The 17,600-nt window shown below is 43.8% G+C and overlaps 1 protein-coding gene across 1 annotated transcript in view; it reads right to left on the bottom strand.

Annotated features, from left to right (window-relative positions):
- The window catches only part of LACTB (lactamase beta), a 49,671-nt gene that overhangs the window by 7,239 nt on the left and 24,832 nt on the right, over nt 1-17,600 (bottom strand). The window contains exon 6 of the mRNA XM_018552810.1: nt 8,341-8,972. Coding sequence (XP_018408312.1) covers nt 8,450-8,972 — 523 coding nt within the window. The 3' untranslated portion in view covers nt 8,341-8,449. The remainder of the gene's footprint in view (nt 1-8,340; nt 8,973-17,600) is intronic.

Genomic DNA, 17,600 nt, shown 5'->3' with positions numbered 1-17,600 from the left:
TCCCTCAATTCCAAGGGGAGTGGTAGAGAAGTTTAGGTCAGGCATCAGACAAACACACGGAGACCTGGACAGAAAGTGATACAGCAGCATCAGTTTCAATAAACCGGGAACTATATGGTAGAACAGGTAGGCAACCTCAGTGCTCCAGCTGTCGTGAAACGGCAAATCTCATCGTGCCTGTCAGTCTTGCAATGCCTCATGGGACTTGTAGCTCCAATTAGAGTGCTGAGGTTGCCTACTATTGTGGAAGATTCTAGTATGCTCTGATTTCATCAGTTTTTTGAGGAGTGGTACACAGGTGTGTGGCGTCATATATAGAGACAGAACTTGAACGTTGGCCTTCTCGGTGTTAGGTTCTGCAGGACCTTAGAAGTGTTCTGTTAAGTCCAATTTGGCAGTTTGGTTTAGTTTCCAAGAGCCAGGGCAAGCCTGGATCAATGGTGCTACCGACCCAGTAAGAGAATGGGACACTAAGTACCAATATATGGAGCCAGAAAGAAGCCAATGCCATGCACTCAGGCCAGATGGCTATAATCAGGTGACACCAGGCTCCCAGATGGCCAAAATCTTGACATTCATGACAACCATAAGATATTAGGGTATGGTCAGATATAGATGTATGCTCTGACTGTCTTTTACATGGGCATCCATATACATCCAATTACCTCAGTCTGTCTAGGTCCTAAAAAAAAAACCCTGAACAGAATGGGGCGGATCAAAGGTAATCTGATGTCAGATTGCATCCAACTCCCCATAGACCTAACATGGGTCCGATTTAGTTTAGTTTCCTGTAGTAAAATGCATCAATTGTACTGCATGGAAATGCATTTCAGGTATAAATCCATTCTGGTCTTCACATCAATGCATACCAGTTTAGTGTGTTAAAAGGGGAACAATAAGGGCCCATTCACACCTACACTATATTGCCAAACGTATTGGGACACCCCTCCAAATCATTGGATTCCTTGCTACTAAATATTCAACTGATAGTGGTATTATAACAAAGTGGAAGCAACTGCAACTCAGCCACGAAGTGGTAGGCCACGTAAAATGACAGAGCGGGGTCAGCGCATGCTGAAGTGGCCAACTGTCTGCAGAGTCAATAGCTACAGACCTCCAAACTTCGTGTGGCCTTCAGATCGGCACAACAACAGTGCATAGAGAGCTTCATGGAATGGGTTTCCATGGCCGAGCAGCTGCATCCAAGCCTTACATCACCAAGTGCAATGCAAAGCGTCGGATGCAGTGGTGTAAAGGACGCCACCACTGGACTCTAGAGAAGTGGAGACGTGTTCTCTGGAGTGACCAATCACGCTTCTCTGTCTGGCAATCCGATGGACGTGTCTGGGTTTGGCGGTTGCCAGGAGAACGGTACTTGCCTGACTGCATTGTGCCAAGTGTAAAGTTTGGTGGAGGGAGGATTATGGTGTGGGGTTGTTTTTTAGGGGTTGGGCTTGGCCCCTTAGTTCCAGTGAAGGGAACTCTTAAGACATCAGCATACAAATATATTTTTGACAATTTCATGCTCCCAACTTTGTGGGAACAGTTTGGGGATGACTCCTTCCTGCTCCAACATGACTGCGCACCAGTGCACAAAGCAAGGTCCATAAAGACATGGATGAGCGAGTTTGGGGTGGAGGAACTTGACTGGCCTGCACAGAGTCCTGACCTCAAGCCGCTAGAACACCTTTGTGAAGAACTAGAGCAGAGACTGTGAGCCCGCCCTTCTTGTCCAACATCAGTACCTGACCTTCTGTAAGAATGGTCAAACATTCCCATAGACACACTACTTGTGGACACCTTCCCAGAAGAGTTGAAGCTGTTATAGCTGCAAAGTGTGGGCCAACTCAATATTGAACCCTACGGACTAAGACTGGGATGTCATTAAAGTTCATGTGTGTGTAAAGGCCGCGTCCCAATACTTTTGGTAATATAGTGTATGTATGTGAGATACGACGTGCTGCAGCAAGCATGCATAGATGTGACTGTGCTCTAAAGGAAGTCTGCGTGCACTTCTCTAGCTCACAGCTATAAAAACATTATCAAGTATATGTTACCTAATAGGGATGTAGGTTTACAGGAAGTCTGTTTACTGAGCAGAATTTCCCTATAAAACAACTCCAAGCATCAAATTAAAACATTTATTTATTAACCATTTCTTGAACCAGTAAGGCTCCAAAGCAATTATGAAGATTTAATGGGGGTTGTTGACCTCAGTCTGCTGGATTTGATTGTTTTGACCTATACTTCACCATTCATGTCAATTCCTATAGATTCCTTCAAAACTGTAACACAATGCATCTGAAACATGTCACTGTATACACTCTGGTGTTTGCTAAAACGATCGTCTTCCCAATTTACCTAAAATCATCATTTTTATTTTACAGTTGCTAACCTAAAGTATATGTACACACCGTCACTAAAATCTTATAGAAACATTGGAATGTTAATGTCATTTTTAATCTTTACAAATCTGCAGCTTTTATAAATATATATATGTATATATATATATATATATTAGAATACCTGGTGACCCTTGTATAAGCACTTCCTGACAACACTGTCCCTGTCCTGAATTGTGCTCCTGCGTTGTCAACCTTTCACAACCGATGCAGGCTACAAGTGGCCATTTCAACACTAAGGACCTGATGTGTAAATCATTACCACCACTAAATGGAGCTGAGGCCTATGCTCCTTGTCTCCATCTAGTGGTGGTAATGCTGTGTGGTGAAAGATTTCCACATTGGTCCCATACTGTATTCTATAGGCATGTTCCGCTGTTGTCACAATTGGGAAACCTGCCCTGAGTAATGCCACAAAGGGTTTAATTCATTAAGAGGTAAATATCGCACGTTTTCTTTCATCCATTTAATAAATGAGTTTTCTTTTCTATCACTAATAAATCCGTAATTAACACGTGTTGCCTGTTTTATTCTGCAATTTATTAGCACTTCATTTATTATTTTTTTAAGTTGTTTTATTTCAGAGGCTCTAACACTGCACCAGAAGGAGATCGTACTGTGAATGAAGGTACACAGAAACATTGTGACAACATCCTTGGGCCTCATACAAACTTGCTGGACCTCTGAAGAAGCCGCATGTTTTATCAGCATAGGGCATCCCATTCATTGCCACAGGTTGCCCTCACACATTTCCCATAACGTCTTCCAGGACAGCAACACGAGATGGAATCTCCTCCCCCACACACAGGAAACACGTCACTTAATCTGTTTAAAAGACCCTCCTCTCCTCCACTCCCTCAGTCTTTTGTGTTTCCTCAGTCAAGCTGGGGAGCGCGTCACAGAACGCTGAGAGAGGGCTTCCATGTGGTGATGCTGCCCGGGAAGTCTTCCTTGTTGGCCTGCCTGTGTAAGGCAGAGGGGTAGGTTTGCCTACCTTGTGGAGCCCCAGGGATTCTCCTAGCGCTGCAGGAGATGAGGCTGGCTTCCTTTCCCCCTTCAGTGCCCAGTGCGGGCCGGTACCGGGAGGGCGAAACCCCCTTGGCTGGTCAGGGGAAGCGGTGGACCGCCGTTCAGAGGGGTCTGTCCGGTTCTGGGGATCAGGCATTTGGCAGGAAGGTACTACAAGCTGTGGTCCCGCCCTAATTGGTAAGTTCTTGGTTATCCTCTCGTGATGCTGTCCTGGAAGACGTTATGGGAAATTCAGAGTTAGGACTTACCGGTAACTCTATTTCCATTAGTCTTCCAGGACAGCAACTGCCCGCCCATTGATGCTTGTAGTGTTAATGTGATGTAGTGGTATTGCCTGTTTGTGCCTTGTCTTTTTCCAGCTTGCCTTCGGTTCTCGTGATGACTGAGGGAGTGGAGGAGAGGAGGGTCTTTTAAACAGATTAAGTGACGTGTTTCCTGTGTGTGGGGGAGGAGATTCCATCTCGTGTTGCTGTCCTGGAAGACTAATGGAAATAGAGTTACCGGTAAGTCCTAACTCTGAATTTCCTGACCACGTCCTGTCTGCTGTGTTTGGGGTGCCACTAACAAATAATGGCCTTGCAAGTGCGACACATGCTTTTCATGTTCATGCGTACGGCTAGTGTGAATGGGAGCTAAGTGCGCCTTCATTCATATTCCCCTCTGGTGTGTTTACAATTATTTGCATTTCCACCCACACTGATGCATTGTTTTTACTGGTGAGAGCCAGCGTTCCCCTCATTGTTACTTTGTACATTCCTAAAATATCAACCACCTATACCATGACATAAATAACATTTTTTTTAACGTTGTTTACCTTTTGCATTCAGCAAGTGTTGTTTATTGCAAAAATACAATGCTGGAGTTCAAATGTCATGCAAACGTGATATTATTGCATGAGCTCTTTTCAGAAAACGGGTCATGTGACACTGTTAGTACATGCCGTAAATGTTATTGAATTGACCCCACAGCCATTACTGAAATGTATGCATGTAGTCAGGAAGTGGCTTCGATGAAGCTGCAGTAGATCAGCGGTATTACAATAACACAAAGGATCTGTATAGATTGAAACAGTATTTTATTTTAAAAAAAACAAGTGGTAATTGTTTATGATACACTGAGCTTTAGCAAACTAAATGTCATTCAGTTAGAAACCATTTACACACTTGTGTTGCTGGTAACTCGTGCAGTGCCATTCACAATAAATGAATGCACCGCTAAAGCTCACGTGTGCTGTGAACAAGTGCAGACACCACCTATGTTTTTGTGCATTTAGGTGCATTGCAGACTAATCATTTTCAATGGGCTGCCTAATGCAGTGCAAGTTAACACAAAGTGTTGTGGTGTAATGATGATGATTAAAGCTTTACCTCCTGGACCTCTTTTTTATGATAAACATATTTTGTGTACTAAAGGTAAACAAAATGCAGCATTGAATATTTGTAGTCTTCGCCAGTGATGGCAAACAATGATGTCATCCATTTATAAATAGATGCTGGTAGAAATCTATGTCCGGAGTGTGTTATACACATTGCTGGTACCTGACATAGCTGATGCTGGCTGCAGGTCTACAGTCACTCAGTGTTTCTGAGGATTACCAGTGCTGGATGTACATTTGCATGCCACAGCCCCATTACTCACCAGTTAGGCCTTGTTCACACCAAATGCAGAGCAGATCTGCATGAGCTTCTGCACACGCAGTGCAGTGGGTTGTGCCGCGTTTTTTTATGCTTTCCGGCCCGTTTTTTTCCCCCCGTTTAAAATGGTCTTTCCGTGAGTTCCAGGGCATTTGCATGCGTTTTTGATGCATTTGCATGCGTTCCAGAGCAGGTAAAATAGGGCCTACTGCAGTTTTTTTACCTGCTCTGTAACTGAACGCTGCGATGTGAACTGGAGCTAAAAATACAATTGGAATACATTGGACGCAGTGTTGTCCGGTCTGTAACTGCTCTGCACCTGGAACGCACTTGGTGTGAACAAGGCCTTAGAATCAAATATACTGTAACATTTTAATGCAATGATAAATGTAATGTGTGTGTTGGACCTCCTTGTCCCCTTACGGAAACCCCCAAATACTAGAGATTCAACGATACCGGCATCCCGGGGTAGCGTAGGCTCCGCTTCATGATTGCTTGGGAAGTCGGCTTCAGATCTGCCACCTGGCTTCCTGATTGGCCAGGAAGCCGACTCCATGCTCCCTCGCAGCACTGCAGTTCCAGTATCAGGTGAAGTATCTGAGCATTTGGGCCAGTACTTGTACTGGCCCAAATACCCTCTATCGATATTTGTGCATCCCCACCAAATACGCAAAAGGTTGCTTACCATAAATCAACATCATTGCATGGTATGGTCCAACTTCATGACCTTTTTTTGGTCGGCTTGCTTAAGCAACAGGCTCTACTCTCAGCTGATTTGTGCACTATTACTGACTCTTGAGAACTGGTTGGCGATATGGTACTACTACAGGTTGACTTTCCCTGGGGCTACATGTGTGATTTTTATTCTCTGAGACTAAAAAAAATCTCCAGTGCAAATAAATTGCAGCTTTGGGAGATGAATTACTCAGGCAACCGACTCAAAGCTCACATTAAAATTAGTGTGATACAAAAAACAATCGCATAATATTTTAGTAGCGGGATCAAGTGAAAAGGCCTTCCCCTTAAAGTAGAACTGTAGCCAGGCTATGGGCAATTACATACCTTCATTTTTTTTATAACATGCAGTAACTAGACTTTAAAACAAGACCTCATTAACCTCTGTAGCTGCAGGCACTTAGGAGCAAATCATCCTCAAAGTTGCAGCCAAAGCTTCTCAGTTTCAATTTTGCTTGATGTCATTAGCTTTGCTCCCCCTGCTAGCAGTGAGCTGGCAGCCTGGCAGCATTCTATTCTCTAAATATAAACAGAGAGCAGGCACAAAGGAAGAGACTTGAAGGACTTTGCTGCACCTCCAACTTTTTTTTTATAGTTATGGATAAAGTAGGGAAGGACTAGAACCCATGGCCAGTTTTACCTACTGTTTGCCCCAAATGGAGAGATCCACCATCTATATTTGTCCTGATGATCCTTGTAACTGGGATGGAAAGTAAAAGGGAATCCAAAATTGTGTGGTTGTCACCAGAATAAGTGGCAGGGAGAAATTTTCCAATCAAGACACCTGTTCTGGTAACAACTGTTTAAAGGGAGAGTGCACCGGTAGAATTCCCAGCATATTAGGACAGTGTGACCAACCCCTCCAGCGCTGCAAAGTCCACTCTCACCTATATCACTGCCATCTTCACCCAGTCTTCTTCCAGGTACAGCGCTTTTGGCCCCTTGATTGGCTGGCTGGCATGATGCAACTGCCATACATGAGCTACTGAATCCCAGAATACTGGGTCTGTGCACTGAGCTACGTGTGCATGGCTCAGTGCATATAATAAAATAAAATTGCTGACAGGCAGCTAAAAGATTTACTTAAAAAGTTTTGTCTGCCAAAAAAAAAAAACTGCCTGTCAGCAATGTTTTAAAAATGACACTTCCACTTTAAGGGAGGACTTCATCTTGCTCTGTAGGGGATTTCCTCCTATTTGCTGTGGTGTGTCTGAAACAGGAAGTAATGGGAAATCTCCCTAACAGAACATACACAGCACAAAATACTGACACGGGTTTAACCATTCCATACTCTATCCAATATTGGGGGGAAAAAGCATAGAGAACAAAGCATATTTTGTGTACATGCACAAGTGTGCTACAAGATTACAGTTGTACATTTCTGACAAATGCCTCATTATTTGTGATAGAAACCAACTGTTTGTTTTTTTTTAAAACTCTAATAGGTATTATCTAAAAATGGGGCAATCAGTCTGTGAGGAACAACCACAAATATGTCATCGGATTCCCACATTGACACGCATGCAATACCTGAAAAACGTTGAAATATCATTTAAACAGAAGGATGCGGCTAGGGATGTTCAGATACCAAGTACAAGTACAGATACTTTTCCTGCTCCAAGACTAGACTAGAGAAAAACTCAAACGTTAGGAGGCAGCTGTCATTTTTAGGGAGCATTGGCTACGGTGATTTATGCATCCCTGTTTTAATGTGTGATTATATATAGAACACGCTGATACTATTTTTTCCAGACCAAGTACTCACAGATACAAGTACTGATACATTTTTGTTTATTGTCATGTGACAGTTTTTCTAAAACAATACAGACGAATGATTTCAGGACAGTGGTGGAGCGCCAGGGCCCTCTCCCAGCTGCAACAGCTGCAACCCCGGTAGTTTTTGTGAAAATGCCACCAAGTATCGGCACTGGTATCTGAACATTCCTAGATGCGGCTTTTTCACAGTAAGGGCTAGTTCACACTACAACCAGTGCGTTCTGGCCCGATTTGAATTTTTAAACTGATGCAAAAAGGTTAAGAAGAAGAAATTCATTTCTTTTACATGTTCATAAAAACAGAATGGCTTAGGGCTATTTTCAGGAAGTTGGTTCCCAGGGCTAGTTCACACCACAAACAGTGCAATGACGTCAATGGCACTGCAGCCACGCACCTTGGCCGCAGTGCGATCGCCCGCACCCGAACGCGTGGCACATCAATGCCTGCATTCCGGTGTGGTCAGAAAAATAGTGCAATAGTGACCGCCCCAGACCGGAACGCAAGCATTGATGTGCCATTGACTTAATTGCACACCACACCTCCGTCCGCCCCTGAACGCAGAGAGCTGGCTGGGATGCAATCCAGTGTGTTCCGGCACCAAATGGGTGTGAATTAGCCCTGAGAACAACTTCCTGAAAATAAGCCATTCTGTTTTTATGAACTTGTAAAAGAACACATTTCTTCTTCCTAACCTTTTTGCATCAGTTTAAAAATTCAATTATAAAAGCTATCTGGGAGTTAAAAGTACAGCTACATAACTGTACAAGCTATGATCATCAGTAGAAATCTGAAACTTGTGCATAGTTATCAAATGAAAAACATACAGAACTGATCATGAATGAAGTGGACGGTTACAGTACAAACGCACAATTTTTATGACTGTTCTAACTTGGCTTTCTCAAATTCCAGTGCAATCTTTAAAGCGGTGGCGTTGAGCCCTGTTTGCTGCATGTTGACTATTATAGTCACCACAATACCTTTTGGTGGGATCACTGTCTGACTGTCCCATGACCTGGGATCTTCTTCAGGCATGATTAATAGGACACTACTAGCTCCGACTGCCCCTCCGGTGTGTGAAATGTAATGTTTTTGAAGCTTACACTGCCCATAATCCTGTTTTCTTTCCACAGTTCCCCAACCCATTGCATATTTTCCATCTTTGTCCCAAGACATCTCAGTGTTGGGGACTTGTCTCCACAGCATGGTGATAGTATCTGGTTTAAGGTATCCTGGAAGAATCCCAGTGGTATTTTGGGTCTGGTAACTATAGAGGAGGACATTGCCGAACGTCAGAAGATCACTCACAGTGGATAGGAAACCTCCACCTGCCCATTTGTAGGAGTTATCAACATATGGACTGTTCACCAGGCGCTTCTTGTCATTAAAGCTGTAAAATCTGTAGAAAACAAAGAAAAAAGTATTAGGCCTCAAAAGTCTTCTAACAATGGGAAACACTCATTATCTCCCTCTAACAGGTCTGGATCACCCACAAGGTGACAGCTGCCTATGACCCAGTGAAGGGCCTGGTCTAAACAAACTCTGCTGTGCTACCTTTTGTAGAAGTAACTGACAGGCAGGTAAAGCAGCCAGAACCCTTCTACATGTGCGCAATGTAGCATGGCTGTCTCCCCCCTCCCGGCCTCATCACTTACCTAGCTCCTTCGTTAGACCAGGAGCATTGCAAGCCACTTTAGGATGGAAAGCGGCCAGTAAAATCCCCATTATTCGGCATTCAAGCAACCAGCTCTCTCAAGCAACCGGTAAAAAAAAATTGAGGACATAATACGTGCTCGATTTTTTTGTCGGTTGCTTGATAGACATGAGGACACTAAAAATTTGTATAGTTGCTAACTAAATTCTTTGTTTACATCTTGCTGCCGGATGGGGGCTAGACTGCGCAGTCAGCAGCAGAAGAATGTAAACAATGGGGAGCAATAGTCAGCCTGCTATTGGCTATTGCAAATTGCAATAGCCAAAAGCAAGCTGGCTGTTGCACCCGCCCACTTAGCAGAGGAGCGGACCTGAGCGAGAACCACAGGGGGGTTGCTTGAGAGTCATTATTAACTCTCAACCAACCAAAAACTACACTGCCGTGTGCCGGATAACTGGGAGTTTAGTGTATCAAGGTATCCTGTGCCCCTAATCTGCATACAGTACAGGCAAAGGAGTCATCAGGAATATAGACTTCCAATAACTCCATTAGGAGCACCTGGCACTGTATTCATACTATCACATGGGGGCATGTCAGCCCTTATTGGGACCGTATTAAACTTCAATTAAAAGATGCAAAATCCCACTGGAGGAATCTGTTGCACCTTTTCCATCTGACCACAGAAAATCTGCAGATAATTGTAAAGGTGCCCACACACCTTGCGATAATTATACGATAATTGCGGGAAATCCCGCGATCGTACGATTATCGCAAGGTGTGTGGAAGGCGTGTGACCGTTTTTACCGTACGGTCGCACAACTTTTATCTTAGGAACATGTTCGAAAGCCCGGCGACAATCGTACGATTGTCGGCGGGTGTGTGGCATGTTCGTAAGATAAATGCCGCAAGCGCACACTGCCCGTTCAGCATTGCAGTCATCGGAAGCCCGTCCCTCAGCGGGGCGGGCTTGCGATTATCGCTAGTACGATCTGCCTGTCCAAGATGGGCAGATCGTATGTTTTTTTAATTACCTTACAACCATGGTTGGTTGTAAGGCCTGTGGCCAGCTTAAGGTGTATGGCCAGCTTTAGAGAGGTGTCCGAACACCTGATTTGCATACTGGTTCATGTCCCTGACTCAAAGCATTCAAGCCAGAGGATCAGCACGATAGCCTCCACATTTCTTTCAGCACAAGTTTCCTTTACAGGTCTTCCCTGAGGTTGTTAGACAGAAGGACAACTACTTAATCTGAAGAGAGAATCTGCAAATCTGAACATGAAATACCATCATGAAAAAATGTAAATTAAAAATGACTTTTAGCTAAACTTTACCATAAAGACTCAAAATGTGCACCCACTAAAAATACATTCTAGTTGTTTTGGTACTACTGGCATTACATCTGTGCTCCCTGGGTAGTGTTCCGCAGACCTGGGGAATTACCTACAATTTAAAGAGGTTTTCTACCTGAAAGAGGCCACCACCTAAAGTTGGTGGAGAAAAAAATTCCAGCACAAGGGGCGAAGGGGGTTCTTTACAGTAAAAGCGGTTAAGGTCCTGGAACTCACTGCCATCGGCAGTGATTTCAGCCAAGAGTGTAGATTTGTTCAAGAAACGTTTGGACAATTTCTTGAGGGGCCGTAATATCCAGGGATACCAGTATCCCTAAGGATGAGATGATGCGTGGACCTATATGGGTTGGACTTGATGGACGTATGTCTTTATTCAACCCCAAATACTATGTAACTTTCTCAAGTGAACGTTTCCTTTAGCACCCAGACTCCATCATTGTGAAGGAATGCATTTACACAACATCTGCCAAGCTCTGGCATAAGTATGCCGATATAAACTGTGCACCCATAGTAACTGCTTCTTTGGTCTCTAATGGCCATAGATTGTAAGCTCTCTCAAGCAGGGCCTTCTAAATCCTCCTGTATTGAATTGTATTGTAACTGTACTGTCTCCCTTTACTTTGTAAAGTGCTGCACAAACTACTGGCGCTATATAAATCCTGTATAATAATAATTGTTGAAGTGCCCTGTAACAACTCCCTCTGAACAGCCACAAGACACTACAAGGCTATGGCGGTGGTACACACACAATAATAATAAAAAAAAAGTCACTAGTCCTTGAGCTGGAAAAAGTCCAGAGGAGGGCAACCAAACTTATTAAGGGGTTCGAGGACCTGAACTATGAAACAAGGTTGTTAAAGTGAAATATGTTCTCTTTGGAGGTTAGGAGATTAAGGTGGGACATGATTTTCCTGTATAAACTATTCAAGGGCAACAGCAACATTGTTAACAAACTGTTTACGGTTAGCTCCGTAACAAAGACCAGAGGGCACAACCAAAAATTGGTGGAAATTTTTTTTCAACACACAGGGCGCAAGGGGTTCTTCACAGTTAGAGCGATTAGGGTCTGGGACTCGCTACCGCATGGAGTGATTTCAGCTAAGAGTGTGGAATCATTCAAGAAACTCTTGGACGAGTTCCTCGGAGACCATAACATACAGGGGTACAGGTACGCCTAAGAGCAAAATCCCACATGGACTAATAAACACTCACACACCTGCTCAAACAGAAATGCATACACACAATAGGTTGGACTTGATGGACTTATGTCTTTATTCCTCAACCTCAAATACTATGTAACTATGTAACTAGTTTTATTGCAGAAAACCATGGAAGAGAAATTCCTGATAACAGCCAGCAGGTGTCAGCCAAATGATGTATTTCAATATGTATAAATGCCGAGATTCATATCTCTGATAAAAGTGGGAGTTTAAGCCTTTGATATACATGACATGGATAATCTGTCCTTTCTGGGCATCAAGTTGCTGTACAAAATTATGTGTTTAAAGTAAAATGTCAATTCTGTATTTTTCCCTGCTATGAATGTTCTTTTTTTTTTTTATACAGGAAATCAGATTTCACGCTCTTAGGTTGCCTAAAAGCTTAAGAAACAGAGGAGTTCATTTATACATGTCTTGAATGGAAGAACTTTCTGTATTTCTAGAAGATACCAGTCAGATTAAAGTTTCTGTCGGCCAGATGTAAAAAAGACGGGCTCTACCTTTTCTCAGCATGCAGCACTAAACATGGCTGTTTTTTCACCAGATCTTGCTGAGTGGATAATCCAATTGATTTTCAGTGGCGGGATCTGGATTTTTGGTATAATTTCAGGACAGTAACAGTAGCCTGATTATGTACTTGTTGAGGGGTCACTCTAGGACACATATTTATTGTGCAGAGTCAGAGAAAAAAATCATCATTGTGGCATGTTTCTTGTGGTTTCTTGACCACTGCTAGCATTCCTTCTTGGTGAATGATTCCTCATACATTTCTTTGCACTTGGGCGTGGATTGCTTTCCTTTCCTGTAGGTTACAGACGGTTTGTGTCTGGATATCTTAGATTGGACAGACAAGGGAGTCCCAGGTGTTCAGCGGAGGACTTTCTGTAAGGTAATGCAGATGTGCGGTTCTCTGGAATGTTATGTGCTGCACCAAACATCCACAATCATAAAGAAGGACATTGTGAAAAAGGAAAAGTAGAAAGCAAATAAAATCTGGCAATAATGAATGACTAACCAAGGAAAATCTAAGCAAATATAATTACATTGAAAAGTAAACTGGCTATAAAATGCAGAATCCTGCCCCCACTGGGAAAGATTTGGGCCTTTTATAGATACAGCTTGGGGGAGACAATAAGTGATTTTTAAATTGAAAGCGGTCACGGTCTGGGGACCGGGGCACTAGGGTATGTGAGCTCCGGGGGTTGAGGAGTTGGTAGGAGTCACAGAAAGGAGGGGCATCTGGGATGTTGGTCACAGAGAGAGAGGAACTAATGGTCTGTGCGTTCTCAGGACGCACTAGAGGCGCAGAATCTAAGAAGGGCCAGGTATTCGACAGAGCCTCTAGTGGTGAGGATGATTGGCTGCTGGACACCTTCCAGGTTGTGGCCCTCTAGCGCACCCACACAGACGCAAAGGACTAGTCAAAGCACCGGGGAACTGGATACAAACAACAGGTAGGGAAGAAACTTGTAACCAAGAGGAGGAAGATAGGAACAGTAGCACATAATGAGAGAGAGAGAGAGAAAGTCACAAGCAAAAGGTGCAAAACGCACAGCAGAGTATACTGAAGAGGGTAGCTAAACCAGGACACTCTGGAAGTAGCTTAGAGGCACACCTAGGAGCAGGAAGGTGTAACGTACAAAAGCAAGCAGGAGATGTGCATTGCACATGCATACAAAGAAGCAGGATAACAGAGAGAAAAGTACATAAAGAAGCACAAAGGAATGTATGCACACAGGGGGTGTGCAGACAAGGACAAATTCAACACAGCCACAAGGTAAGAGAGGAGCACAGAAGTAAAGGGGTGACAGCAGAGCATAGGAAGATACACTGGAAGGTAAGTGACGGAACTGGAGTACAAGAAAGCAAGTAAATAGGAGGAAGCAAACAGACAAAGGCTGGAGAGGGAAAACACAGTAGAAGTGAGGCAATGAAGGCAGTATAGAGAGACTCACAGCACACAGGTGAACGCAAATAAGGTCTGCAGCAATATACTAAAGGAACCACTGAAATACTATAGTAGGGGCGCAAGGAGCAAAGCAGGGGAGAACGCCAAACAGGGATACCAGCTGGTACAGGGAACCCAAAGGCACAGGGATCCAATAGCAAGCCAAGGGATAGTTAGAGCCACAAGGGGTACGGAACAAGGCATAAGACTTGTTGCTCACACCAAGAGCAACAAGTGAGGGAGTCCTAAATAAGGGAGGAGTAGAACAGATTGGCTGCAGCCTTGTGAGACACCATAGGCTGACAGCCCAGAACCAGGGAGCAAAGCGAAAATCCGGCACGGATTTCCAGATATTGTGACAAAAGCAATACGACAGAGATCATTCCTCTTCTCAATGAGAAGAGAGAAAAAAGTAGCTAAAGTGAAACTCCAGATAAACAGCTGGAATTGAACCATAGCTGGAATCTGACTCCATAGGGGTGTGCAGCCTATTGCATTACGGTGTGCACGCAAAATACAAACACACACACATATATATCTATATGTTCCAATCACCTCCATGGCCACAGGTGTATAAAATCAAGCACCTAGGCATGCAGACGCTTCTACCAAAATTTGTGAAAGAATGAGTCGCTCTCAGGAGCTCAGTGAATTCCAGCGTGGTACCGTAATAGATTGCCGTGATAAGTCCATCCGTGATATTTCCTTGCTACTAAATATTCGGCGGTCACCTGTTAGTGGTAATATAACAAAGTGGAAGCAACTGGGAACAACAACAACTCAGCCACGAAGTGGTAGGTCACGTAAAATGACAGAGCGGGGTCAGCGCATGTTGACGCGCACAGTGCGCAGAAGTCGCCAATTGTCTGCAGAGTCAATAGCTACAGACCTCCAAACTTCGTGTGGCCTTCAGATCGGCACAACAACAGTGCGTAGAGAGCTTCATGGAATGGGTTTCCATGGCCGAGCAGCTGCATCCAAGCCTTACATCATCAAGTGCAATGCAAAGCGTCGGATGCAGTGGTGTAAAGCACGCCGCCACTGGACTCTAGAGAAGTGGAGACGTGTTCTCTGGAGTGACCAATCACGCTTCTCTGTCTGGCAATCCAATGGACGTGTCTGGGTTTGGCGGTTGCCAGGAGAACGGTACTTGCCTGACTGCATTGTGCAAAGTGTAAAGTTTGGCGGAGGGGAGATTATGGTGTGGGGTTGTTTTTTAGGGGTTGGGCTTGGCCCCTTAGTTCCAGTGAAGGGGACTCTTAAGACATCAGCATACAAAGATATTTTGGACAATTTCATGCTCCCAACTTTGTGGGAACAGTTTGGGGATGGCCCCTTCCTGTTCCAACATGACTGCACACCAGTGCACAAAGCAAGGTCCATAAAGACATGGATGAGCGAGTCCTGACCTCAAAGCGATAGAACACCTTTGGGATGAATTAGAGCGGAGACTGCAAGCCAGTCCTTCTCATCCAACATTAGTACCTGGCCTCACAAATGCGCTTCTGGAAGAATGGTCACACATTCCCATAGACGCACTCCTAAACCTTGTGGGCAGCCTTCCCAGAAAAATTGAAGCTGTTATAGCTGCAAAGGGTGGGCCAACTCAATATTGAATTGATAAATCGTGTGCACTGCGTTACTGCTCATAAACGTGTATAAACTTTCAAACAATGTGTACATTTTCATAAACATAAATTGTCAAACATAATAATAATCAGTATGACAATATTCAATATTGTGACAATGATCCTCTGAAATAAAGTGCTCCAAACTCCCGATGTGTTAAGGTAACTGAGAACACACTCACCACAGATCCATGACCATATAACTCAATGGTCAATAAACGTAATTGTGGTGAGTGTCTTTCATAGATGGGATATTCACTCTTCTGATTAAACAAATCCTCTTTTTCGTATTACACGGCAGGTGCCGCTCACTCAGCGAGGGGAGAAATCCAATATAGAAGAGGAATAAATGTGCCAAATGGTGAAGTACGTTAAAAAACGGAATTTATTGCAACAATAAAACACACTCACAAGATAGCCAGAATGAAATCGCCTTGCAGCAAACAATCAATCGATTCCACCTAAGCAAACCGGAACCAGAAATCCACCTGCTAGTCACCTATGGTATAGCTTTAGTACGTGTCCTATCCTTTCCAACGTACTGACATAATCACTGACCTGATCACTGAATAGTGGATGAGCCTCATCAATTCTGTCCAAGGAGCAGACAGCTGCTCCAGGAAGCAATAATGCTAAACCATCAAGCAGCAGCGTGATCATCTTGACTAGCAGAGGTGCGTGTATCACAGGAATAGCTGGCCAAAATATAAACCTTTTGGCAGGTAAAACTGGGCATATATATTTGTACAGTGACAAACGTGTTTGTCTGGAGTTCTGCTTTAACTGCACATGCACTGCTTCTTGGCTTAGGTTAAGGGGTCCCCCTGCCCATCTTTTCTTGGGGATACAATAATGTGGTTCTGTCTAGCCTAAGTAAAAATATAAAAAAAATGCCAGACTAGGTGTTGTCTGGAGCCCCAGTATGCAGACAATAAGGAAGGCTGCAGTGTGGGACACCACAATGTGGTCCCTTTCACTGAGGCAATGATCTGGTCATACTCAGTGTGGTATGATCATCCCCTTTGTAAACCTGAAGTATGCAAAACAATGATATTGCTGCTGTCATTCTGGTTGAGCACACCCTGCATTATCAACCCAGTCAGTGGAGGGGGTTAGGCATTTTAATAGGCCAGTAAGGTTAAAATTTCTAGCTGCAGAAAGGAAAAGTTGTTACCTGCACTGTTTATAAACTAGTGGAAACCATAAATCCTTCTTTAACTACCTCCCGGCCAGCCGCTGTGTATACACGGCCTGTCGGGAGCTTCTTGGATGTAACTGGGCGTGTATACTGGAGCTTCTTGGATGTAACTGGGCTAAATGGCCTGTCCAGGTAGGGGATCTAAACACCTGGTCTTCAAGCAGTTAAAGGCTAAATTTACTTTTCTGGCCATGATTCATGTTATACCCCTACTCAGGGTGTAACATGAAACATGGTCACTTCGCAAACATCCCTATAGCCCTCCCGTCCCCACTTCAATCGCTGAGTTCTTCTCCCCGCAGGCTTGTGTTGTGCTTTTTAATTTGGCACAGATGTGCGTTGCCACACAGCCACATCTTCCATTCACAGATACTTCGACAGGAGTTTGAATGGAGGAAGTCCATCACAGCCACCGCAGCAGAGGGACTTGCAGTTCTTGTCACTGCACTTGTAGTTCATTCATTCTTCCTCCCATCCAAGTTACTAAATGTCCAGGTTGCAGCTCTGGCGCTCCATCACTGTCCTGAAATAATTAGTCGATATTGTTTTAGAAAAACTGTCACATGACAATACACAAAAATGTATCAGTACTCATACTTTCGTACTTGTAAGTACTCGGCAAGTACCAGTACTTGTACTCGCAAAACTGGTATCGGAGCATTCCTTTCTTTATATTTATAAAAACAAAATCGTACATTAAAACAGAGATGTACAAACCCCAGGAGCTCCGTGTGCTCCTTACAAGTGACAGCTGCCTCCTAAATTTTGAATTTTTCTCTAGTCTAGTCTTGGAGCTTGAAAAGTATCTGTACTTGTACCGAGTACTGTACTTGGTATCGGTGCATCCCTACTGAAAATCTTTGTCATATGAACAAACATAAAGCTTTGTAATACTGACTATCCTCCTATGTGTAGGGACTGTGGCTATCTTTCTTCTACTCAAAATGTTACAATTCAACAATAATACTATAAGTGCATCATTACATTTACAAGGCATTTATTACTCATAGCAAAGTCAAAATGTTTTACA

The sequence above is a fragment of the Nanorana parkeri genome, unplaced genomic scaffold, assembly GCF_000935625.1.
Source record: "Nanorana parkeri isolate BGI_ZX_2015 unplaced genomic scaffold, ASM93562v1 scaffold97, whole genome shotgun sequence".
In the NCBI taxonomy this organism is placed as follows: domain Eukaryota; kingdom Metazoa; phylum Chordata; class Amphibia; order Anura; family Dicroglossidae; genus Nanorana; species Nanorana parkeri.
Note: the sequence above shows the minus strand (reverse complement) of the source record. Positions and strands in the feature narration are given on the sequence as shown.